A 26,170-nucleotide genomic window follows, 5' to 3' on the forward strand; every position below is an offset into this window, starting at 1 on the left:
TTTGTTTGCTGATTCGAGGGTGAGGATGGGGAAGGGGACCTGAGCCCAACCCTCGTGCTGCATGACAGAAAGAGTAATGGAGAGCAAGAACTTTGAATCGTGTTTCATCTCCCCCCCCCACCTGCCTCCCTGCACCCTTTATACTGTAGATAATAGAATAAGACTTCGAGACCTCGGAGACGGTCCAAAGGGTTAGGAAGGAGAAATGTTTCCGAATGTTGTGAGGAGCAGCGTCGGAGTCTGTCTTCCATTTCGGTCGCAAACCTGACATTGGTGCTAATTTCCCCCACCCTTCCCCAAACATAAATTAAAGTGGATTCCAAAAGTGAGCCTGTCTCATATACTTAGCTAGTATGTCAGTTTGAATCCCTGTTCTTTTATTTCCAGAGGTGGTGCATTTCCTTTTCTTGTTTGCTTTTCTCAGAGGCAAGGGATGTTGCACATGCCTATATATATATATATATGGGTGGGCTCAGTGGATTTGTGGAATTTCCAGGTGCTTCTTTAGTTTGGGTTTTCGCAGCTGGTGACAACTGTATAAATTGGGCACCCAGGTGGTTGTTGCATTTTCCCAGTAGCGTCTCAACTATTCTTTGGCATTATTCGAGCAATGATTTCTCTAATCCGAGTTTCATCTGGCATTTATAAATGTTTGCTGCATTTGGGTTCAACCAAGGTCTGTTTTGGGGACAAGACAACACGAATGGGAGAGGGGATACTAAAGGGAATATTTTCTTCCTGTGTCAATGAAATTACTATTATTTTTTAAAAAATTGTATAACTGCACTTCATGTCATTGTTCAAATGTTAATGTGTGAAAAGGGGGATTCTCCAGGCTGCAACATACAAGAAAGGTGCAAACATGAAATGCATGTTGTTTGTCTTGGGGGCCTTGTTTGGCTTATTAAAATTTAAAGAAACAAAAAACAAAAAAACAAAAACCCAAACCACCTTCTTCATTGGCCCTTATTTAAAAAAAAAATTAAAAAGCAAAACACAACCTGCACTTTTTTCCCTTTTGTGGGGCAAACTCTGCATTTTGGTCTTGGTTTTTCCCCCCTCCTTTTTGATCCCCCATAATGCATTATGTTTGACCTTCCTTGTAGGGTCAGCCAGGAGAAAAGGGAAAGACCAGCCTGAGAGTCAGCGTCCTGCAACCTTGCCGGCCTCCCCTCCTCCTCAGTTGCCCCGCAATGCAGGGGAGCAGGCTTCCAATACTAATGGTACACATCAGTTCTCACCAACGGGTTTAAGTCAAGACTTTTTCAGCTCATCCTTGGCAAGCTCCGGCTTACCCCTGGCTTCTACAGGAAAATTTGCACTAAACTCTCTCCTCCAGCGCCAGCTTATGCAGTCCTTCTACTCCAAGGCAATGCAGGAAGCAGGAAGCACAAGCATGATTTTTTCAGCAGGTCCCTACAGCACAAACTCCATATCTTCCCAAAGCCCCTTGCAACAAAGCCCGGATGTCAACGGCATGGCCCCGTCCCCCAGCCAGTCCGAAAGCACTGGCAGCGCCTCGGAAGGCGAGGAGATTGACACGGCCGAAATTGCACGTCAGGTCAAAGAGCAGTTGATCAAGCACAATATTGGACAGCGGATCTTTGGACACTATGTCTTGGGGCTCTCGCAAGGCTCCGTCAGCGAGATCCTGGCTCGGCCCAAGCCTTGGAACAAGCTCACGGTGAGAGGCAAGGAACCATTCCACAAGATGAAGCAGTTCCTGTCGGACGAGCAGAACATCTTGGCATTGCGCAGCATCCAGGGCAGGCAAAGAGGTGAGTGAGGCATTAGCCACTGGCTTTCCTTTCCGTGTCTGTTCTTGGTAGATGGGAGGCCCTGTCAACAGGACTTCCTTCATCTGGTGGTTGAAGAGGTCCATTGGGCTTTCACCTCTTAAGCCAATTATTCTTTGAATGGACAGAGTCAGAGAGAAGTGGCAGAGTGGAAGTTGGGACAGTACGATCCAGTGGTTATGTTTGCCTGTGCTGGCCCCATACAATATATGGTTCCTATTGCCATCTGTTTCCATGGGACAACGCAGGAGAGCATCCCCATGAATTGCACCCTGTGTTTATTAGTGTGTGGGATGGTTCATTTTGATGTTTTAACTCGGGCGCCCAAACCTCTTGGGCCCGCTCTGATTCATTGGGTATCCATGAAACAGGTTTTTGTTTCTTTAAGTATCTGAAGTGTGCGGAACTTGGAAAACTTGGTATTCCCGGCGTAGCAGAAACAGCTGTCTTTTGCTGTACCATCCTTGAGTGTGTATTTATCAAAGTAATTCACTTTCATTGTAGTGATTCCATGACTCTGCACTCATTCGATAAAATTTGAATGAATGCGAGTGAGAATTCTCAGCAGAATTTGTGGTCAAGGGAAAATCTGGTCCAGCCCTCTCTGCAGCATCCGGTTGGTTTCAACCAGGTTCCCCAAGTCAGACACACAAGTATCCACCCCCACTCTCAATACAGGCCTAATTGTGCCGCAGTAAACTCTTGCCCTCTGGTTCCAGACCAAGCAGATTCATAGAATGTAAAATAATCAGAATTGCGTAACACATTTTAAGATGCCAAAGCGCAAAGGAAAACTGTTGGGGATGGGGAGAGGATGGCTCTTGATCTTCATTAACAGAAGGGTTGATGCAAAAGTCTTATGGAGCCCAAGCAATACTGAGACAGTTATTGTCATCCTGTCTCCCTCCGCTACCAGGTTCTCTGTAAAATCCACTGAAATAACACACCTTTGCTAAATGTTCTCTTTGTGCAGCTTCTCTGCAAATGGTTGCCGAACCATCATAGGATAGAACTAGACATTTGTTGAGAGAGAGCTGCCGCTATTTCATGTTTCTCTCGCTCAACCCTCACCCCCTTCTTTTCCTGGTAATGGCTCCTGTACTAACAGTATGTGACACAAGGTGATGACATTGGGCTGAGCATTTCCCCACCCCTCGCATATCTGGCTGTCAACAGGAGGTGTGGGGGAAATGTTCCGTGCGACATCGTCACCTCATACACTATGTGAAGATGGGCCAGATCCTATGGTAGACCACAGGCTGCGCATGCATGAGGTCCCAGGTTCAAAATGCACCTAGCTAAAAAAGACTGAGCCGCTGGGCAGCCGCTGCCCACCAAAGTAGAGCTAGATGGGGCAATTGCCAGGCTCCCTAAAAGGGATTGATAAAGCATGGGATCTTTGGTAGCAGGGCTGGGAAAGACCCCAAAAAGCTGGGGGGGGGGGTGGACTAGTTTTCCCCAACCTTTTCAGGCTTGTGACTATAAGCCCAAATCAGGGCTATTTAAGAGTGGGGGGGGGGCGCTAAGGCTTGTCAGAGGGAAAGGCCCAAGTAGTGTGAGTGATATATCAAACAAATTATCTAAAATTCACAAACACTGTTCCAGTGAAAGATAAAATCTTCAAACATAAATTCATGACACTCTTTTCTTCAAATGAACACATTTATTTCCTGGCTTTAGCTGCAATCAAGTCATGAATTATGTCATTCCTCCAAGGCGGGTCAAAGGGGTGCACATACATGGGTTTTCCTCCCCCCCGCCCCCAAAAAAGAGAGGAAACGACAACTTCTCTGAAGGAAAGAGAAGGCTAAGAGAGAATGACTGGCCCAAGGACTCCCCCAGTGAGCTCAATTGAGAAATTGGGGGGGGGGGGGGCTAAAAAAAAATAATAAGTGCCTAAAGCTATACAGTGGTACCTCTGGTTGCAAACGGGATCCGTTCTGCTGCCCCATTCGCAACATGAGCAGCACGCAACCTGAAGCACTGTGTCTGCGCATGTGCGCAGTGCGATTCGGTGCTTCTGCGCATGCGCAAACTGCCGAACCCGGAAGTAACCCGTTCCGGTACTTCCGGGTTTGACGCGTTCGTATCCCGTGACAAACGCAACCCGCAGCGATCGTATCTAGAGGTATGACTGTACACTTGTTGATTTTATTTGATTTATAAGCCCTCCCTCGATTCTGAGTGATCCCAGAGTGGCATAAAACAAACATAAAGCAAATCACGCTATCCAGGTCAGACACACCAATTACTATAAAAACAGTTTGAAAAGTCAAATGCAAATTGCAAACTTAGACCTAATAATACAACAGGCAGCAAACTTGGACAGCAACTAGTGCTGTTCCTCAAACTTCCCAAAAAGCTTGTGACAATGTGGCTCCACCATGACAAATACCCTTTCCTGCTTCACTGTATCACATACTTCACCTGCCAATGGGGCAAGATGAAGAACCTATCCTGCTCTCCCTAACACACATGGTTAATCCAGCTGGCCCCCAAGGTGCATTATGGAACCCACTTCCTGATTTTTTATTATGTTTTTTAAAACACAAATCTAGACTTTAAGAAGCATTTACTGATGCCAAAGCTTGGAAAAACCATAAGGGCATCAACGCTGGAAGCAAAATCATAGGACGCTGACTTATCCCAAGTCAGACCATTGGTCCTTCTAGCTCAATATTGTGCACACTGATTGGCAGTGGATCTCCAGGTTTTCAAACAGAGATCCCTTCCGGCCCTAGCTGGAGATGCAAAAGGTTAAACTGGGACCTTCCGCAAGCAAAGCATGTGCTTTATCACTGAGGCAAATCTAATCTAGGGGTGTTGATCTGTACACTAGCCCGTACAAATAACAACTGTGGTTATAAGAATGATAAGCATCCTGTTCTGGGTGGAAGCTAAAATTTGACGGGAAGGGAAGGAATGAAGAGCTGCCCTGCCCCCAAACAGGCTCTTGTTTTCAGGAAAGAGGAGTGTTGGCTTATGGGAAGGGAGAAGGGCCCACCTGTCATTGGTGTTGGGGAATGGAGGGGAGAAGGTTTTTGCCCCCTTGCAGTGCCATCCCAACTGCAGGGCTTTGCTTTCCCCTGCAGGAATGAGGCCTTTAAAAAAGCACTTACCTGTGCAAGCTTTGTGCACACACCCCGTCATTTGCATTTAAGGATATGAGTAAAATCAGTCAACTCACAAACTTCCTGTTCCAATGCAGTGAGTGTAGCTGAGTCAGCTTTGTATGCACACCCAGTCATACTGAGTCCACGCCAGCCCATTGACACGTGCTGCAGGACAGTAGTACCTAGTGGCCTGGTAGGTGCAGCCAGAATATAAGAACATCAGAGCAGCCCTGCTAGATCTAGACCAAAAGCCTTTCTAGTCCAGCATCCTGTCTCCTACCATGGCCGGGTGTCTGTGGGAAGCCCCCAGGCAGGAGAGCAGGGCAGTCAGCCTCTTCCGCTGCTCTGTGGATTGGTATTCTAAGGCAAGCTCCCTCTGTTCCTGGAAGGGATATTGCCATCTTGACTGTTAGCCATTGATAGCCTTATCCTGCGTAAAACATGTAAATGGGCCAGTTCATGTGAAGGTGCATGTGCAGGAGGTTTACGTGGGTAAGGCCCTTCCTTGTGTCTTGTCCTTGGAAATCAGACTTAAACCAGAGTCCTTTTTGTTGGGAATAACCCAGACAGAAATTCCCAGGTGCCAGAGAAGTTTACTTATGTATGCAACAACAGCGGCCCGCATTCTGTTGGCCCAAAATGGAAAGTAAGCGAGGTCCCTTGTAAAGAGGATTGGCAACTTAAGATGTTAGAATATGCAGAACTTGCAGGTATGACACACAGATTAAGAGAGCAAGAAGAACGTATATTTAAAGAAGTGTGGAAAATATATATCGAATATATAGAAAATAATTGTACACAGCTGAAAACACTGACTGCATTAAGATAAATTCATCAGAGTAAACAATATTTGATTGATGTGAAAGTGGAAAATTGATTTGAATGGCTATAGCAAAATATGCAGGAAAGTATGGTATGTAATATGAACCATGGAATGAGAAGAAGGGAACTCAATGGATATTTTAAAGCAGGCATCCCCAACCTGCGGCCCTCCAGATGTTTTGGCCTACAACTCCCATTATCCCTAGCTAACAGGACCAGTGGTCAGGGATGATGGGAATTTTAGTCCAAAACATCTGGAGGGCCAAAGGTTGGGGGTGCCTGTTAAAGTTTGTAATTCCAGTGGCTAAAGTGAGAAGTCAGGTATCCTCCTCCTGAGCTCCCTCTGATGGCACATCGTGGCCAATCCCAATTGTAATTTGGAAAATTGTTTATTTTTAGAGAACATAAAGAGCATCAAAAAGCTGGCTGGTGGGAATGACTAGCTGTAAACCCAGGATAAAGATGAGGGTGTTCTTCCACTCCTCCGCCAGTGCCTGTATTTCATTTGTTGCTTATGGTGCACCTGGTTTTCTACCCTACTTAGCATCATGTGCCAATCTGAAAACCCACCCACCCCTCAAGAGTATTGTGGGCAGAGGACCTCACTGGTGCTGCTACACAACAGTACAGTACTGCAAATTGAGCTCCCCCCCCCTAAAATGAAGCTGCGTTCATTACTGATTGGCATGATTTCATTTGACAGAGGTTTTTAAGAAAAAGAGAGCGGAATGACAGCAAGTTGCAAAAGATCACTCAGAGCTTCCCTTTGTTGCCAGGGAGTGGTGTGGCACCTCATACTGTGTTCTGCTCCTTTGGGCTCTTGCAAGGATTACTGACCCGTCTTCATCTTTTTGTACCTTTTTAGATGTTTATTTATATCTTTCTAATCTCCTTTCTGAGTGTAGCGGTAATCTTCATTAACCAACCAGCCTGCCTTGCTTCCTTTCCAAAGTGGCCAGCTGCTCCGAACAGACATGGGTTTTTTGTTTTTTGATTGAACTGCTTGATTTCACTTCTGCCCCCACTCACCATCTCCTTCCTCTCAAGCCCCTGGTTAGCACAAGGCATTTCTTGTTGCATCTCACAGCCACGATTGTCGGAACCACCCTCCCCTGATTGTTTTGTTCTTACCCAACTTGTTTTTCAACAGAGAATCCAGGCCAGAACCTGAACAGGCTATTTCAGGAAGTACCGAAACGAAGAAATGGGTCGGAAGGTACGTCACAGGCAGGTGTTTCTCTTCGCGGTCAATCTCTGGGAAGTGAAGTGTGCTTAGCTGTGTCTCGTCTTTGTTGTTGTTGCTCAAAATGCAAAGGGTGCAGTTTGATTCTGGCCTGGAATCTGAAAGAAAAACAGACGGTGCCCCCATGCAGACACAACACTGGCTCCCTGGAAACCCTGGTTTGCAGATTCAGGGCCAGCCTTCAAAATGCTCCTTCCTCTCTCTACAACAGTGCTCCCCACTTCCTTTTCCAGCATTAGCATGATTTTGTGTTGCATGTGGACCAAACCATGATGGAGCTTAATTTTAAAAATACACTCACAATCAGATCTTGAAGGCAGCGTTTGGAATGAATCTGCAAGTCCTCATTATGGGGACAATCCTGGTTAGCATTAATATGGTTAGTGTCGGTGTACATGAAACCATGGTATCATGTTAACATGGAAGAAAGGAATTCCTAACCTAAATTAAGGTTGAGGGAGAGAGAGAGAGAAATGTGCATTCCTGAGGTAGACTCCTGATTTGTGAACCATGGTTTTCAGGTAGCCAGTGTTTCATCTGCATTGGGGCAGTAAGTATAAAACAAACCATGGGTTAGCATCAAGAGCACTTGCTTCTCCTCCGCTTCCCTCTCATTCTACTGCTGTACTAACTTGTCTCCTTCAAATAGAACTCCTGCCTCACAACAGAGCTAAAAATTTATGTTGATCTAATTGGTATTGGTATCTTGTCCTTTCTCCAAGGTTGGCAGCCTTGGGAATTCCATTTTATCCCCACAAGGCTGGGAGTGAGTGACTGGGCCAAGGTTGCCCAATGAATTTCATGGCTGAGCAGGGATTTGGACCCTGATTTAATCCCGGTATACCACTCTGGCTTTTATAGCCACTAAAGCGATTGATTACTTTGGGGTTACTGGATGCCCAGTTGTCAGTCATAAGCAATACTGGTGCGAAAGGTGTGTGTGTGTGTGTGTGTGTAAACCAATCCCTCTAGGAAACATGTGTGATCCAAGCCATGTTTCCTTCTGCTCTGGTCTTGAACAGATGACAAGGGTGCTGCATGCTGTCGTCAAATGTGTAGATCTGCAGAGTGTGTCACAAAGCTGGGGGAAAAAGAGAGTTTGGTAGAGGACAAGGGATTCCTGTACCAGCTATGGAGGGATTCAGAGGTTGTGAAGCCTTGTCTGCTGCTGCAAGCTGAGTCATCGATAGGAAATGCAGTGCTCAGGTGCTGCCAAAAATATTGCGCATGGGACACTGCAAGCTACTTTAGTTAGACACAGAAACGGCTCCATGCAGCTCTGAGCCATACCCACTTCCTTACTTGAAACCCCATTTGGTTTTCAAGCATTCTCCAAGTCAAGAACTAGCAAAAGGTTAATATGGAAGATTGGTGTGGAGGTGAGCTTGGGCCCAGGAAGTTCTGAATTCAAATCACCCCTCAGCTGCAAACTCCCTCACGTTGCCTTAAGCAAGTTGTTTTTATTTATTTTAATTTAATTTAAGTTGGTCTGTGACCGTAAAAATAAATTCATTCATTCAATCATTCAATCAATGAATAAATAAATAAATAAATAAATAAATAAATCCGGTGCTAAAGGTGACTTCCAAAGCAGTATCAAATGCTAGATTAATGCATTTCTTTTCTGGGTGTCTGTTTTTTAAAGAAATTGAATTGAGACTTCCGTCGTAAGCACACTCGCATCATGAGTCCAATGGTGCTTACTTCTGAGCAAGCCCATATAAGATTGAGCCTTTAAAGCCTGTTTTAGAGAGCGGTAGATAGAGCTGGAACCAAATAAAAGCCAGCATTGTTGGTCAAAAGGCAATTCTAAGGATACTAACTTTGATGGGCTGCCTCCTGAGTCTTGGGATGTTTCCAGTGTACCCCCTACCCACTCCCTCACCCAAAGCTCTCTGAAATAAGGGCCTCTGTATCTCTCAGCCTCCCCTGTAGAAAACACCTTCTCCCATAGGAACCTGAGTATTAAGATCAGCTGCAGAGGACCTACTCTCTGCCCAGTCTTTGCTGTAATTTAGATGAGCAAATGTGATAGGCTGAAGTTGTTGTGGATTTTGTATTTGACCTGTTCTATTATGGCTTAATTTTATCAGTTGCCTTAAAAAGGTAAAGGTAAAGGACCCCTTGACAGTTAAGTCCAGTTGCGAACGACTCTGGGGTTGCAGCGCTCATCTCGCTTTACTGGCCGAGGGAGCTGGCGTTTGTCCGCAGTTTTTCCGGGTCGTGTGGCCAGCATGACTAAGCCGCTTCTGGCGAAACCAGAGCAGCGCACAGAAACACCGTTTACCTTCCCGCCAGAGCTGTACCTATTTATCTACTTGCACTTTGATGTGCTTTCGAACTGCTAGGTTGGCAGGAACAGGGACCGAGCAACAGGAGCTCATCCCATCGCGGGGATTCGAACCGCCGACCTTCCAGTTGGCAAGCCCAAGAAGCTCAGTGGTTTAGACCACAGCGCCACCCGCGTCCCATATCAGTCGCCTTGGAAGGGCTAAAAAGGAGTTGATATGCAGTAGCTAAATAGAGAATATAAATAGGCATTGCCTTTTTAGCAGTGGCACCATGATTGTAGGTTGCCCTCCCTGGAGAGATTTGATCTGTCCCTTACCTTTCTGTTTGCAGATGAGAAATTAAACCTTTTTAATGTTTAATAATCAGCTGCTTTTAAGCTTTCCCTTTAAACAGCATGGTACTTTTCATGCTGCTGTGTGTGCTGTTTTTGTATTCTCACTGTTCTATCTTTTCTGTTGTTAGTTTTCCACTTTACCGCTGAATGCCTTATTTTTAATGGAAACAACAAAGAGCCTTGCGGCATCTTACATATGAACATACTTATTTTTATTTGTGTGCCACCTTTCCACATTTCAAGCCCATGCTCAAGGCAGCTTACGAGATGAAAAGAATACGTAACTACAACATAACAAAGGTAGTCATAAACAATATATAAAACATTAAAAATACACAACCAAACTGAACATTTTCCGCCTAAACCACAACACGTTCTAAAATGTAGATACAAAAACCAACAGCAACTACCCCCCCCCAAATCCCAAACAGAACCCTAACCCCAAAAAATCTGTTCATCAGTTCAACTTTTGTAGCTGGAGTCAGTCATGGTCCTGCCCTCCCAGGCCATGTGGAAAAGGCTTGCAAGGCAGGGAGTAGGTCCTGCAAGACTCACAGCCAAGAGGCTAATGAATTTATTACAGCACAAGCTTTTGTGGACTTCGTGGCGTGTCATGGATCTGTTGAAGCCCATGAAAGTTTATTCTGTAATAAATTTGTTGGTCTAGACTCCTTGCTGTTTGTGTTGCAAAAGATGACTCCTTTGGAAGTTATTTTTATAAGCCACTTCAGGTGTATTTTACAGAAAAAGTGGACTAGAAAAATAACATTTACCGGTATTAGGAGAATAATACTGCTGTGGCCAGCTTTAGAGGGTAGTATGTCTAAGGATTATTGAGATGAAGTATATGGTGCCCTTTGAACGGTAAAAAAATATATACCCATACAACTATACACACATATATCTCAGTAATAGTAGTCTGAGGCATCTAGACATTTTATGCTTGTTGCCAAAAAAGGTTGATTTTTCTCTTGGGAGGGTGGGAAGTCAGCTTTTAAATTTGTATTGAATTTGGTGACAATTTCTTAAAAATATGGAAAATCAGTAAAAATAATGGGCAAAAAAGTTGATTTTTCTCCACAGGCTTGTACTTTAAAGTTTATATGTTGTGGATTTATTTCATATATTTCTATACCACCTTTCTCCAAAGTTGGGATTCAAGGCAGCTTAAAAGTATCATTATAAAATACAAAGGATTATTCTGTGATTCTGAGCCCTTGAATAGGGCTTCTATGTATTTCACAAAGCAGAGAACATGTGCAGTGCTTAAAGGTGCCTGTGGAGCATGTCGTTGAATATTATTTACGTAAGCCAAGCCATCAGTGGTGACTGGTGCTCCTTGGGACAGAGAGGGCAGAAAGCAGGGAGCCCACCAGTAGGTGGCGCCAGAGCCAATGACAGGCCAAGCCAACTAATTCTAGTTTTGTCTCCATCTGCCTCCTCCCTGCTGAATTCTACAAGCGCAACACAGGAGGAAGCTCCTGGTTGTAAGTCAGGAGATAGTGAGGGGCTAGCTAAAGACAGGCTGAGCTTGGTGGGCAGTGCCACACTTATCCTAATGGGCCACTCCCCACTGCAAGTCATGCCACGCATTTGTTCCTGATCCTACATTCTGTGACCCTGAGAAGACCCCATTCATAGAGTCCTCCCATTTCAGCTCATATTATTACTTTCACACTGCTTACCTATGAGTACATAAGACTGGTGAACAAAGTAGAAAATAGATTGTATCACAACAGGAAAAAAAACCCGAATTGGTATGAATCAACTACTGGGGTGCAAGCAGAGGCATCTCTTCCAGGAGGCAAGAGATTGGCAACTGATGGGTGCCGTCAAGAGCTGCAGAAAAAAAAAGACCGCACAGACCTGGCCCTGAAGGGATTCCCTTGCAGCTCCCATTCATTTCAACAAGGCTTCTGTGGGAGAACTTTGTTTATGGTTCTCTGTATCATTGGCGGGTGGGCTGGGGAGTGCCAGTTGGATTTTTCCACCATGGATGCAAAAATACCTTGGGGTAACATAAGTTGCTGCCACTTACCACCCAAACTCTAGTAACAGTCCCTTCTGCTCTGGAGACATAAGGGATAGGAGCCTAAAGTATTCTGCCTTAGGCACCCTCTTCATATCCACGTACAGCTTAAGTGCAGGAAGCATGTTCCTGTATCACCTAAAAGGAATACCGTTATGTGTTTTGTAATCAAGGGTGATTGCACAAAACAGCTTTCAAAATTTTAGGATTTTTCTGCCTCTAGTTTTCTAAAAAGAGAGAATTCATGCTTAAGGAAAAATTAGAATGATATTTTGTCATAATGCCAACTTGGAGAGTGACCAAGATATTTCAAGTGTTCCCTCCCCCTCCTTATGTCCGTTTCCTGTTCCAGCCTGCAATACTGTGCTATATTCAGAATAATATTTTGCTTTTGAAATCTAGCAGATTTTTCTTTTCTTTTTTTTTAAGAAATGTGAGAAAGAACATGCCAATTTGTGCTTTTTAATAACTCTTTGCATTGCTGGTGGGTTGAAAGGAACCACATGTTTTTAAATAGGTCACAGAAATATTGTTATAAATCCTCGTTGCAAGATTACAGTGCTAGAAAACTTTGCCAAATTATCTTGAGATTCAGAGGAGTTTGAGAGGGCGAAGCACAATGGTGAGACACATGCTTCACGTGCATAAAGTTTCAGATTCATTCCTTGGCACCATAAGTTAAGAGGATCTCAGGTGGGAGGTGATAGGGAAGCCCTTTTCCCACCAGAGACCTTGGAGACCCTCTCCCATATGTAGGAGACAGTGCTTGGCTAGATAGCACAGATCAGTATATTTCTTAGATGTGCATCCTACCTCTTGACCAGAGTCCCTAAAGCAGCTCACAACACATCCATACATCACATTGTACCATTTTTTAAAAAAACCCAGATTGTGCAGGGAAATATATGATTCAAGGGAAGAGCGAAGACAATATTAAAAAAGCAGAACTGTAAAATTCTCAACTGGGGGCGGAAGGCAGCGGTTTGAACCTGCAAAGAAAATACTGCATTTTGCATATGCATAGGAGTACCAGATGTGACTGCAGCTCTTTGTTTTATTTATTATGTTCCTCTAGTTCTCTCAAAGTGCTTCGCTGACAACAGATATTGAATGGAAATGCTGATCCCCAGAAAGCTGCTTAACAGCTGATCATTTCCCCCTTTCTTCCAGGTAACATCACCACAAGAATCCGAGCCACAGAGGCGGGCTCTGATGAAGCTATCAAATCCATCCTAGAGCAAGCAAAAAGGGAGCTGCAGGTACAGAAAACAGGTAGGAGCTTCCGGTTGGAGTGACCCTGAACCTCAGGATACCCTGGAAACTATTGGCAAGAGACTTAAAGAGTGTGCAAAAAACTTTAACCTGCCTGTTGTGTTCTACTAAAGGGTTAAGAAAAAAACGTTGCAGCATCAGGGACTTTTTAGTTTAGAGCAAAGGTGAGTAAGGGATGACATGATAGAAGTGCCTAAAACTGAATGGCATTCAAAAAGTGGACAGAGAAAAGTTTTTCTCCCTCTCTCATAATGAAGTGGAATGTTGGAAGTTTCAGGAAACTGCAAGTTAAACTGGTGTGTATGCAGGTTTAACAAAGTAGAAAATTCTTTCCAGTAGCACCTTAGAGACCAACTGAGTTTGTTCTTGGTATGAGCTTTCGTGTGCATGCACACGAAAGCTCATACCAAGAACAAACTCAGTTGGTCTCTAAGGTGCTACTGGAAAGAATTTTCTACTTTGTTTCGACTATGGCAGACCAACACGGCTACCCACCTGTATGCAGGTTTATTTATGCACAGAAAGTTAATTGAAATATAATAATGAAATATATTTTTCATATTCCCACATTAATCTTCAGCAGGTTTTATTCTGTATTCTTCTCAGTTTGGTCACAGAGAAAATGTGTGTGTGTGAGAGGGGAATTATTACATCTCATGGAAAGCAGAATGCAGAGATGAGTGTTTGAAGAAGCCTAGGAACACAGTGATTTCATTCAAACATCACACTAAGACTTAGCATAAATGTGCAGGCTCCCGGAAAAGAGTCCGGGAGCCTCAGTCATTCTGTTGCACTGATCTAAAGCCATGGTTTGGCATAATGTCATCCAAACCTGGGCTCAGGGTTTAGTTCTCTCCAGACTTCCCAGGAGCTGTAACCAAGGTTTGTCTCATGGTTTATGGCTTGTGGCTTGTCTAGAAGAGCTAAACCATGAGCCCCAAGTTCAGGTAAGATGCTAAGCCAAACACCGCTTGGCTCAGTGCAACAAAGCAGTACAACAATTAGGGAGGAGTGAAGCAAACTCCTTTCTGCGAGTCCACATTCATGGCACAGCTGTAATTTGGCTTGGTGTGACATGCAAACTAGGCCAATGAAGTGAAGCAAGGCAGAAAATATCCAAGACATGGGTGCAGTGGGTAGGAGAGATGCAGAGGAAAAAGCAAACTGCAACTCCATTGCAGGGGCAGGTTGCTGAGTGCTCTGTCTTCTTGGTCAAAAATTATCACAGCTTTGCTGTCTTCATGGTCCCCTCAAGTGTGTGCCACACTATATGAGTGGCCCAGTAGTTCAGAATGAGAACCGTGCCCTTCTATTCTTTTGATACTGCTTGTGATGTTGGTGACATCACAATTGGTGTCCAGGCACAAGTATGATGTCTGTATGACAATAGCAATAGTGAATTGTTTGAAAGTCAAGGAATGTGTTGCTCTTTATTCTCTAATGTAGAGAACTGGAATGATTAAAACATTGATAAGTAAGATGTTCATAAATCATAGACAACAGAGTGTTGAAAAGTCAAGGACTATTGACCATTCACCAGTAATTCTTGGTATTTTGAGGGGCATGAAAAAGTTAAGGGAAATCTCATGCATACTGGTAGACCTCAGGGTTCCAGTCTCTTTGGGAAAGAGCCATCTCTCTTCTTTATTTCCATCAGTTTCTAGTAAAGGACTTTCGCAGTGATTGGCTTTCAAAAAATTTCAAAAACAGCCCTTCTGAGACAAACATTGGAGATTGACCAGTAAATGACATTTTCTCTGGGCCTGCCTCTCTGGTTTGCACCATGGGGTTGGGGGAGCAAGACTTTGATTCCAATGTGTTGGCAAAATCAGTTACATGGGCCACAACATCTCACCATGCCTTATTTGTTTATCCCCATAGCTGAGCCGGCTCAGCCACCTTCCACCTCGAGCACTGGTGGATCCGACGATGCCATCCGCTCCATTCTGCAGCAAGCCCGGCGAGAGATGGAAGCACAGCAGGCCGCCCTCGAACCTGCCTTAAAAGCAACCCCTCTGTCCCAAGCTGAAATCTCCATCTTGTCCCCCAAACTGGTCCCCACACCCGCCATTTCTTCGGTCACCAGTTATTCCCCCCTGGCCATGTCCTTGAAGAAGCACTCGTCGTCTGTGGATTCCAGCATCTCCTCCCTGCAGACTCTCTCTGGTCTGAAGAAGGAGGCCCAAGAGGCCCCCATCCTGGACCTCCATGGGATGTCTGATTCAACGCAAGGGGTGCTGAGGCACGTTAAAAATGAACTGGGGCGCAGCGGGGTGTGGAAGGACCACTGGTGGAACACTGTGCAGCCTGACAGAAGGAATGCCGCCCCTCCAGAGGACCCCAAAGTGGAGGAAACCACCAGCGGGAAGGAGAAGGCCAGCAGCCAATCTCGGTCGGACCGTAACCAGCAGCTTCAAGGGCCTTCCTCTTCGGACTACTGGAAAGAGTGGCCCAACGCGGAGTCACCCTATTCCCAGAGCTCTGAACTGAGTGTGACAGGGGCGAGCCGCAGTGAGACGCCGCAGAACAGCCCCCTCCCTTCCTCCCCCATTGTCTCTTTAGCAAAGCCATCTAAACCTTCCGTTCCTCCATTGACCCCTGAGCAGTATGAGATTTATATGTACCAGGAAGTGGATACAATAGAGCTAACCCGTCAGGTCAAAGAGAAGCTAGCGAAGAATGGCATCTGCCAAAGGATATTTGGGGAAAAGGTAAGCGCTTAGCTGGAGCTAGTTTGTTGGTTTGTGCGCATTGTGATGGTGGCCTTATGACTGTCTGGGACGTTATCTGCAGAAGGGGAGCATGGCAAATTGATCTGATTTATTAATTTGCATATTTCATTCATCCTCTTGTAAGAACCTGTATTTTTCAAAGAACTGGGCTTTGATGGAAAACCAGAAAGGGGGAGACTTTCCACCAACAGGCTTATTGGGAGTAAGAGCCACAGAATTGTGGAGGTGGAGGTGGTAGAGGAATGATGCCAAACATCTATCCCCTGCTTGATGAGTGGCAGAAAACTGCTCAGTGTCTTCCAGCACAAGGGTGTTGTGTGAGTCTCCCGGGTCTTCTTCTTTGGTGATCACTCGTAGCAGAGTAAGATTGTCTTCCATAAACACGGTTTTAACAATAAGTCCGTAAGTGACTGTGGAGGCCAATTCTGGATCCACACATCCTTCCACAGTGGGGACATTGGTTTCCGGGCAGGAGTTGATCACAGTGTAGATTTGCCAAGCATGTCTTCCTCTTAGCACGTTTCTCCCTTTCGTCCTGATTTTGAGTGTCTTCAAAGCCCATGACACCTTTGGTACCTCCTGGGTATCTGTTGGATAGCACATAAACACCCAGCTGCTTTTTCCACTTGTCTTCCTTCTGTGTAGTCCCTTTGCTTCAGTGCTCCCCCTTTGCCAGCTCAGAAGGGCAAACAACAGATAACCAGAGATGCGGCTGAAGGCATTCATAACAATAAGAATGGTTAAAAGTGCTGTTGTGGCACCCAGCACTCTTCCTGCCAGCAGGTGGAAGAAGGCAGAGTGTGGCATCACCTCTCCTCTAGCAGCTGTCCCTCTTGAGGAATAAGAGCTGCGTGTGACCTGCAGGCCACCCCCTGATCTTCCAGTTCCAATCCAGGGCACTGTTAATCCCATGTCCTCTGTGGTTGCTCCCCTCCAGGTGCTGGGCCTCTCCCAGGGCAGCGTCAGTGACATGCTGTCCCGGCCAAAGCCATGGAGCAAGTTGACGCAAAAAGGCCGCGAGCCATTCATCCGCATGCAGCTCTGGCTAAACGGTGAACTGGGGCAGGGAGTCTTGCCATCCCAAGGGCAGCCCCAAGGCCAGGGTAAGTAGACAGTTGGACTGTTTTGGTGTGTTTTTTAATGCCATACACATGCTCGGCTTTCACATTGTTTCCTTTGGTTTTGTACCCTTCCGTGTAGACTGTGGTGCTAAATCTTTTTCAGCTGGAGGGCTGCATTCTTTTCAAGGTGGGAGGGGGCGAGCACATGTAGGTCAGGACCAAAGTCGCAAACACACCCCATTCACACTCAAACATCTCTTTCTCTCTCTCTCTTACACACACACACATCCATAAAGCATCAGTGGTTGTTGTCTTTACCCTTCAGAGAATAGGTAACTGGGTGCCTCCAGAGCAGCCGCTCACTGGTGTTGAGAAGGCTGCTGCGGTTTTGGTGTGTTTTCTGGCTCCTGGGCAGTGTCTGAAAGGGGAAATGCCCTGCGGTAGGAAAAAAAGCAGCCTTGAACACAAATGCTCTTTCAGCAGAATCACCCCCTCCCTTATCGGTTTTGCATAAGATGACAGAGTGGACCGTAGCTGCCATCTTTCCCTTATCTTTGGGCCCGATAGGCTCCCCAGCGGGTGAGTGGTTGCCGTACCTTTAGAAACCACATTAAGGCAGGAGGCATTTCCACCCCACACCCAAAAAAGTTGGACTTCCCTAAGGAAGAGCTGAGCAATTCCAGGAAAAGGTAAAGCTGCACTCTCTTTCAATGCACTCGTGCCTGCAATCTGTATGCCTCCATAAATGTGCTGGGCGGAGGGTACCTGCATCCCTTGGTGGTGTTTCTCAACGCTGGGGCTTCAGGAACTCAAGTTGCACCTGTTTTTCCGCCTCCCTTTCCTTCAGCGTCCTTGCCTCAAGACGGAGGGCGCAAGTTAGCCTTGCAAAGTGGTCCACTTAACTGTGGAATTATGTGGGAGGCTTGAGCTATTCCTTTCTTTGCTTAGAGTCCTTTCTTTTACAGTTAAAGGGCATCGGGGACTGGAAGTGAGTTGGTCCACCCATCCTCCACCATCCTATTCAGAACGATTCCACGTGAATCCGATTAACTTGGCGGACATTTGCCAAGTGTTGGAAATTAATTTGAATTTAATTTGGATCCATTCTGAATCAGCAAAGCCACTAATCCTCCATCTGACCCCCTGACCCCGGATATCACTGATGGGGCTAACATACAGCCTGCACTTTCCCTACCCTTGACTTACAAAAGTGGGGGTGGGGTGTGGCTAAGAATATTTGCAGCAACATATGGAACCATGAAAACTTCATGCTGTGTGGTTCTCTAGTGTCCTCTGACATGAGGCAGCTTCCAGTTGCTTATCACGTTACTTCCCAGAGCTCTCTCGGTCATCCCACCTGCCTTAGGAAGTTTGCAGATAAAACCATCTACTTCATATCAGCCCAAACTCTGGAGGGCTCTTGGATCCTATTTCAAATGGATCTAGAATGCAGATGCAAGAAATCCAATACCTAGCACCTCCATTTTAAGATTCCACCCCATCACCAAGCAGACTCTGTGCCTAAACTAATTAAGGTAATTTTCAGGCCTTGCTTCAATGCAGAGAGAATATTAAATGCCTTTCAAGGGGCAAATTTTAACAAATAGCAGATCAAAACTGGTGCATTTGGGCAGGATTTTATTGGATAGTTTTTATTTGTGGTCGAAAGCACCAGGCACAATTTCATTAGGATGAGCCTTTAAAGGGCTTGTCAGTGACCTGCTAGAGAGGGCATTCCTAAATTATCTGAAAGAAACTTAAATATGATGCAGAGACTGTTGACCATCACAAGGGAAGGTCCTGTGGTTTCTGGCATTTGCACATTGGGTGAACGGCTGAAATCATGGAGGATGTTGACAAAGGGCTACTTGATAACTGTCCAGTTGATCTCTGGATTTTTCACACTTACTAGATTGTACAGAATTGTCCACTTCCCCTTGCATTTGGACACATCCTGTAATATAAATGTTGAACCACACAAGCAGAAGTAACACTGGCTGCTTATGAGGCACTTAACTGTGTGGAACCAACCTCAGTTGAGCAGCTGGAATCCCTTATTTGCCTCTTCTGTATGAATGGTAGGGGTGAGTGAGAGAGCCCTTCTTGTTCCATCAGCCAGGCTTGCCTGCCACGCCTTCCGCACCCTGGAGCATCCATGCACGGGTATCACATTTTAATAGGGTGCATACCTAAATCACACAGTCTATTCCTCAGTCAGTCAGGTGTAGGGAAATGAATCAATCACACCATTTGGGCCTATAGGCATTGGATTTTATATATGTAGTGACCTTTGCAAATGCAGTATTTGGGAGTGTTGCTCCACAGGCAAGTTTTTGCTCCTCTACCATATGTAGAGAGCAGATATTAATAACAATAATCTATTAAACATTAAAAGCTTCCCTAAACAGGGCATCCTCTGTACCTGATACAGAGTCTCCTACAAACCATCCCCTGGATCAGAGATGGGGAGCCTGTGGCTCTCTAGATACTGCTTACTACAAAATCTCAACATCCCAGACTGCTGGCCATGTTGGCTGGGGCTGAGGGGAGTGCAACAACATCTGGAGAGTTGCAGGTTCTCTACACCTGATCTAGGTCTAAATCAGGGGTGACTAACCCTAGGCCTTCCAGAAGTTCCTAGAGTCCAACTTCAGCCCCAGGCAGCATGGCCAGTGAACAGGAATGATGGGAGTCGTAGTTCAGCAGCAGGTTCCACTTTCCTGGTATAAAGGAAAGGGAATTGAGCTGGTTTGATATTGTGCTGCTTTTCTTTGTTAGTCCTGGGCCATTTAATGACCCTCATTTTGCTGGCAAGTTGTAGGCTATATTCCTCTCCTATCGCTTCCTGATAGTCCTCCTTTTCTTTCTCCAGTTCTTCACTCTGTGTCATCACTGCAAGATTCCCTTCAGCAGGGATGCGCAAGTTCAGGTAATCAGCTGCTTTCTTACAAAATCTTTTGCTTGGTTGCGTTGTGTTTTGGCTTCTTCATGGGGCATGGGGGAGCGACCTTTGTTCCATTCTCTTCTGGTGTGTTGGGAGTTGCACCTTCCATTTCCTGGATTTTTACCCTGCAAAAAGTTAAAAGGTTTAATTCCTCATTTTCCCCCAGTTACTCTGTCTTTGGTTTTTGTTTTGTTTTGTTAAAGTGCATAGCCTGCCTTTTGATTCAGGAATTGCATTATGTTTAAAACCCACAGCGCAGCAACTAAAATCTAACTAATTGAGCGGCATCAGACAAATGACAAACACAGCTTGACACCACCACCCCTTTAGTCAGATGCCTAGAAGTCAAAAAGGAGGGAGACAAACCTTTCTAAGAAGGGAGTTTCAAAGCTTTGGTGCCACCATTGAGAATGCCTCGTCCCACGTAATCTTCTACTGAGTTTCTGGAATTAATAGCTTCATGTGTGTTGTCCTTGGGGTGTCAGAGGTGTTCAGTGGATTGTGTTCATTCTGCTTGGGGTGGGGTGGGGGGAATTCCTTGGTTTTGTACTAGATGACAATTCAAATTAGAAACATGGTCCTATGACTCACATTAAGTGCTACAGGATCATAGCAGTTGAGGGTGATCAATAAGCCAAGACGTCTCTTGTTCAGATTTTGCCTCTGTGGTGAACTTCATAGGTGGCCTTTGTCAAACTACTCTCTCTCCCATTGGCTGTCTCTGTCCCTCCTCTATATGAAGTATAGGGGGTAGTTTGCCTTAATGGTCACTATCAGTGGTCTTTCCCAGCCGCTTCTGGTGGCCTGCGACACCCCAGTGTCAACCACCATGTTTTATTAGAAGACTGTGCACTTGTAAATTCTATTTTAAGGCAACTTAATGGTGGGGACTTTTCCCTAGAGTGGATCCGCAGAAAGGTATGCTAGAAGTGACTGGCTAGTCAGTTTGAATGGTGCTGCTTTGTAGGAGAGTTTTTGTATAGCTCATTCACAAGGCACATACCGGTTCTAACACAAGCTCATCTTCATGGCGTGTGTATCACCTTGGGTCTGCCCATCTCCATTCTAAATTGGAAGTCTTAATTTGATGATACAGTCCAGGGTAATCCTGGTGGACTTTCAGATTTCTCGTTTTACTTGTCTTTCTTTTTGAGCCCCATTCATCATTCCAGGCTTCATGCTGCTCAGGGAATTGTGGTTGTTATGGGATGCAGTAAGAGGTGTTCCCCCCCCCTAAAGTGAAAATCCTGAGATAATTCGTATTATGACATGCACAAATCCATTTTGGTGAAGCTCCTGGCAGTGATACCTCTTTCTAACGTCGCAGGGAGGTATGGCAGGCAAAAGAGCCGCTGGCTACCAGTGGCTGGGCTGTTCAAACCCTGGAAAGGGGAAAGGCAGGGTAAAAAGATGTAGGAGCATGAGAAAGCTTGGAACCTTGTTGGACTCCAATTCCATCAGCCCCAGCCAGCATGGCCAGTGGTCAGGGATGATGGGCGTTGTAATCCACAGGTTTCCCTGCCTCTGCAGTATGCCAAGGAAGATGTGGAGATGTTGGAGCTTAGAAGAGGGAGTGATACAGCAGGAGCGGGCAGCAGAATGGAGAGGGGAAGGGAAGCTGGGTGAAGCTCTGGGCAGAGAGAAGAAGGGGAACATGGCCAGGAGCTCAAAAGATGAAAAACCTCATAATTGATTTGAAGTAACCAGCCAAATTATTGACTGCAAGCCTGTAGCTGATTATATGGCACTTTAAAGCCACAAATCTTATAAAGAGACACTCTTTTTCCAAAGAAAACATTTCTTTGGGAAACTCTGGTTTGTCCCACAATTACTGCTAACCTGGAACCTAAGAGGGTCCTGTCTTCCCATTCCTCCACAACCTTGGGCAAGTTTCTTGGTTCTGCATCTGCAAAATGTGGATTGTGGCATCCTATTCTCACCGCCATGCTCTCTGGGGGACAAATGAAGCTGATTAAAACAAAAAACAACGTTGCATGTGAAAAGTGCAATCTGGAGGATAATTTGAATTGGCATTTGCTCTAAGGCTTCTTAGGAAGGAAGTAAATGTTGAGGCAGAGTTCCTACATGAAGGCAGCATTTTGGAGAGGGTTTTGTGCAACTTGAGTTAAATGAGTTAGATGTGTGAGGACACTGAACTAGGTTCCATTTACAGTTTTCCATTGATAATTGGGCTGCCTTGAAACTTAACCTGGCAATTCTAAATTGGAAATATAAGTTCTGGGGACTGGTGTAAGGGGTTTGCGAGATTCAATTTTAATACCATTCTGCCAGGGAGCAGGTTGATTTTGTTACCCATCCCAAAACATTGGGATTGGGTGGACCATAGATCTGTGGTTGTTTCTAATTATTTATAGCAACGGTGGGCTGTAGGATCTACTTGTTTTTTACTAGAACCCTGAGATCTACCAACCAGAGCCAGGTGTAAGAGACATCTAGTTAGAGAGCAGGGTGTCTCTGAACAGATTTAGAACCTTAGATGTTAGTTTATAGCAGGGGTCAGCAAACTTTTTCACCAGGGGGCCAGTTCACTCTCCCTCAGACCTTGTGGGGGGGGCGGACTATATTTTGAAGGGGGGGAAATGAACAAATTCCTATGCCCCACAAATAACCCAGAGATGCATTTTAAATAAAAGGACACATTCTACTCATGTAAAAACACGCTGATTCCCAGACCGTCCGCAGGCCGGATTTAGAAGGCGATTGGGCCGCATCCAGCCCCCGGGCCTTAGTTTGGGGACCTATGGTTTATAGTAGCAGAACTCAACTGAGTTCTCAGTCCTTTTGCGCAGAAGTCTGCTTCTTTTTAGCTTTCTTCATTTCAGCAATGTACCTGAGGTGGAAAAAAGTAAAGGGAGGGTGTTGTTGCTGTTGGGAGTCAGAAACTCTTGCCAATCTGCCACCAAGTTTTTGGATGGTCAGCATACAGGGTGGCCCAAAACTAGGAATACTTTTAATTAAACCAGATTGTGCTCTGGTTTCCGTCACGGTGTCTCGTTGTGGCAGAAGCAGTTTAGTCATGCTGCCAACATGACCCGGAAAAGCTGTCTGTGGACAAACACCAACTCCCTTGGCCTGAAAGCGAGATGAGCGCTGCAGCCCCATAGTCGCCTTAGACTGGACTTAGCCGTCCAGGGGTCCTTTACCTATGCTAACATCTAAAACTGTAAGTCTAAAAGGCCCGGGTAAATGAAAAGGTCTTCCTTGGGTGCAAAAAAGAAATCCAAATCATTACCAGCCAAGTCTCCCTAGAGGAAGTATTCCAGCATCAAAGCGCCCCAAATGCAAGGCACTAAGTTCCTCTTCCACCCACAGCTCCCTTGCCTTCCTCTGCATCTTCTGCCCCTCACCTTCTCCTCCTTCAGCCTCTCCGGGATCTTTCCTATCAGCTCTTTCAAGCTAATAACTTTGGGATTTCTAAAGAGAACAGAGCTTTGCCAAGCAGGAGGGCTTGACATCTGCCCTCTGCTTGCTGGAAGAGCTGTTTACCATCACACAACAAGAGGGTCAGAGTTGGGAGAACAGCAACAGGCGCTCCGCACTTCCTTGGCAGCTGGTGGAAGCAGCCGGGAATGGCTCCTGACAGCCAGGTGGCATTTCCTGTTCGGTGCCGCTGCAACTGGCAGGGGGTCGCCTTAGCACTGGGCTGCCTGAGGGAGCCTGCCTTCCTGAAGGAACTGGAGGGGAAATGGCATCGAGGGCGTGTGAGGTGAAGGGTGCATGTCTGAGTGTGAACTCTGGCACTTCCTTGGATGGGGTCCCAGAGCGAAGCATAAACAAACCTAGGTTTAGATCCTTGCTAGGAAAGTGAGTGCCTTGCAAATTTTAGTGGTTCTTTCAGAATGGAACCTTTAAAATAAAATTTAAAAATAGCCTGGATCAAACCATTGGTCTGCCTAGCCCCATGCAATCTACTGTGGCTCGTCTTTCAGGCATGCAATCTGGTCTATTTTTCCTGGGGATTGGCTATGAGTTCTTCTGCTTGCAAAGCATGTGCTGTGAGTCCTCCTCTGAAGTTCCCATCAGTCCACCTAGCCTGACAGCAGCTGTATAAGGCCTCAGGTAGCGACTGTTCCTTAGACCTCCTAGAACCTGAGATCCTAGAACCTGAGCTGGAGAAGTCAGGGATGGAATTTGGAAGCTTTTGCATGCAGATCCGTTACTCTGACATGAAGCACTCAATCACTTGTTCCATCTAGCACAGCTTTGCCCCTGGATTGGCAGTGACTCTTCAGAATCTCAGGCTGAGGCCTTGCCCACCCTGCTGCCTGGCATCCTTTAAAACAGCCTTTCCCCACCTCATTCCCTCCAGATGTTTTGAGCTACAACTCCCACCATACCAGCCAGCACAGACTGGGATTGAACCCAGAGATCTTCTTTGTGAATAACATTTAAAACCACTTCAGAGCTTTTGTAAGGGCTCACGGGATTTCTTGCTTCTCCATACAAAGCAGTTCCATGCATATAGAGAGAAACTCTACAAAAAAGAAGGGTCCTTCTCCTTGACACACTTGTTCTCTGCAGGGAATGCTCAGTCACATGGTCTGAAGTGGTACAGTGAAGATGCAGGTTAAGAATGACATTCTGACACACAAAAATTCCATCATTCCTCAGAATAACAAATTATTTCCATTACTAGAATTTTGCCACGTATGTTTTCAGTGATAGGTTGCACTGAGCAGGTGGCAGACGTCATCTCTCCTTTCCCTCTGTCCCCCTCCATATCTTCTCATACTATCCATTATTATTATTTATTTACCTTTGTTGCATTTTTTATTATTTTCTCCCCTCCTTTTCCCGGCCCCCAACTTCCCATTTAGGAACTCAGATCCTAAAATAGTGCCAATTTCAACTGGCAGATGTTTTGTGTGCCCTTTTGCAAAAGGGACTGAAATTAGCCTGTCAGTTGGTACCTAAATAAAGCAGCTTCAAACTGCCTTTTGTCCAAAAACTTCACAATTGCTACCCTCGGAGGTTGCAGTGCTTTGTTTTATCGGGGGGGGGGGGGCAGAAAGAACATATTATGCAAGCAATAGCCTGGGAGCGTAGGCAGGAGAAGGGATGGCTGCAAATAAACGTCCCAGGCACAATCCAGCAGCGGCAAGCCGTATCAGGACCTCTGAATCTAGCTGTGATCTAGTCCCAGTGAAAGAAGATTGGCTTATGAAGATGACAGAACATGCTGAGTTGGCTAGATTAACTGTGAGAATTAAAGAACAGAATGAAGAAAAAAATCTCGAGAAATGGAAATATTTTGTGGATTATTTGCAAATATATATATATATATATATAGAGAGAGAGAGAGAGAGAGAGAGAGAGAGAGTTATGTTAAAACATATGCAGGATTTGAAGTGTAGCAGCAGATGAGAATTGCAGTTTAATAATATATAATAGATTATAATGGGTAACATATAAGTAATATAGCAGCTTTATAAGGTAAGAAAGGAAAACCATAGGAGGGTGAATGGGAAGTCAACGGATCTGAGAGATTCGTTCTTTTAAACAATTTGTAAAATTTGAAAAGTTAATTTAAAAAATTATTTTAAAAAAAGAATCTGTGATCTGGACATTGAATAGGAGGTTGCAAGGGCCGGGTCAGGCTCAAGCTCAGAGCTAATTTCTGAAGATAGGAAGGCCATTGCACCTGAAGCTGTTAGGCAGGAGCCCCCAGACAAACATCCCAGAACCTGTAGGGCCAAAGCCTGGACCCTCACAGGCAGGCACCTTTCCTGAGTCTGAAGAACCAGATTCCTCCCAACACATATCACCAGTCCGATAAAACAAGGAAGCGTATCAGGAGAGAGCCTATGGAACGGTGCCTATATTCAGGCCAGAGAGTTGGCCTTTTCAGGCTCCGATGTTCTCCGGAGACAGAGACTGCAAAGGCCCCAGTCTTATCCCAACCTTTGTCAAAGCAAGTTGCTCACTTAGAGCTGTCCATGTTCACGCAACCTGTTTCCAAACCTTGCTGCAGTCTCCATGGTATGCAGCATCGGACCAAAACATGACAAGTGCTCTCTTGCATAAGCCCCTTTTGTTTCAGTGGGGTTTGCACAGGACAAAATCTTGTTTGACTGGGCCCCAACCATTGGGAAGGAGCCAGTATTACAATGACTTATTAATATAAATCTTGCAGTGCAGTGATGTCTGGAATACTGTGCACAGTCCCAGTCAGTTGTGCTCAAAAAATGGCACCACAGAGCTGGAAAATGTGCCAGGAGGGGGGCCAGTCAGATGGCTGGAGCGTTTTCTCCAGCAGCAAAGGCTAAATCATTTGAGGTTTTTCAGTTCAGGAAAAAGACAGCTAAGTGGGGCACAATCATGGGTTATAGACATGATGTGGAGAAAGTGGATAGAGATCCAACCCCCTAATACAATAACTTGAAATTCATTGGTCATGAGGATTCAGAAATGACACGTTGCTGCAAAACAGGGTTCTCTTCCTCCTTCACGATACTGGAACCAACAAAGATGGAAGGCCTTCTTCACACCGTGCACAGAATTTGCTGCCATA

General features: G+C 45.5%; 1 protein-coding gene across 9 annotated transcripts in view; it reads left to right on the forward strand.

Moving 5' to 3' along the window:
- The window catches only part of CUX1 (cut like homeobox 1), a 268,675-nt gene that overhangs the window by 178,340 nt on the left and 64,165 nt on the right, over positions 1-26,170 (forward strand). For 4 of the 9 annotated variants that reach the window (XM_033172439.1, XM_033172444.1, XM_033172438.1 and 1 more), the window contains exons 15-20: positions 1,107-1,778; positions 6,882-6,947; positions 12,800-12,901; positions 14,783-15,612; positions 16,571-16,736; positions 19,567-19,623. The exons of 2 other annotated variants lie outside the window; for them this stretch is intronic. In XM_033172439.1, coding sequence (XP_033028330.1) covers positions 1,107-1,778; positions 6,882-6,947; positions 12,800-12,901; positions 14,783-15,612; positions 16,571-16,736; positions 19,567-19,623 — 1,893 coding nt within the window. The remainder of the gene's footprint in view (positions 1-1,106; positions 1,779-6,881; positions 6,948-12,799; positions 12,902-14,782; positions 15,613-16,570; positions 16,737-19,566; positions 19,624-26,170) is intronic. 3 more of the 9 variants (XM_033172447.1, XM_033172443.1, XM_033172440.1) reach the window with 2 other exon arrangements.

Source organism: Lacerta agilis, chromosome 15, assembly GCF_009819535.1.
Source record: "Lacerta agilis isolate rLacAgi1 chromosome 15, rLacAgi1.pri, whole genome shotgun sequence".
Taxonomy (NCBI): domain Eukaryota; kingdom Metazoa; phylum Chordata; class Lepidosauria; order Squamata; family Lacertidae; genus Lacerta; species Lacerta agilis.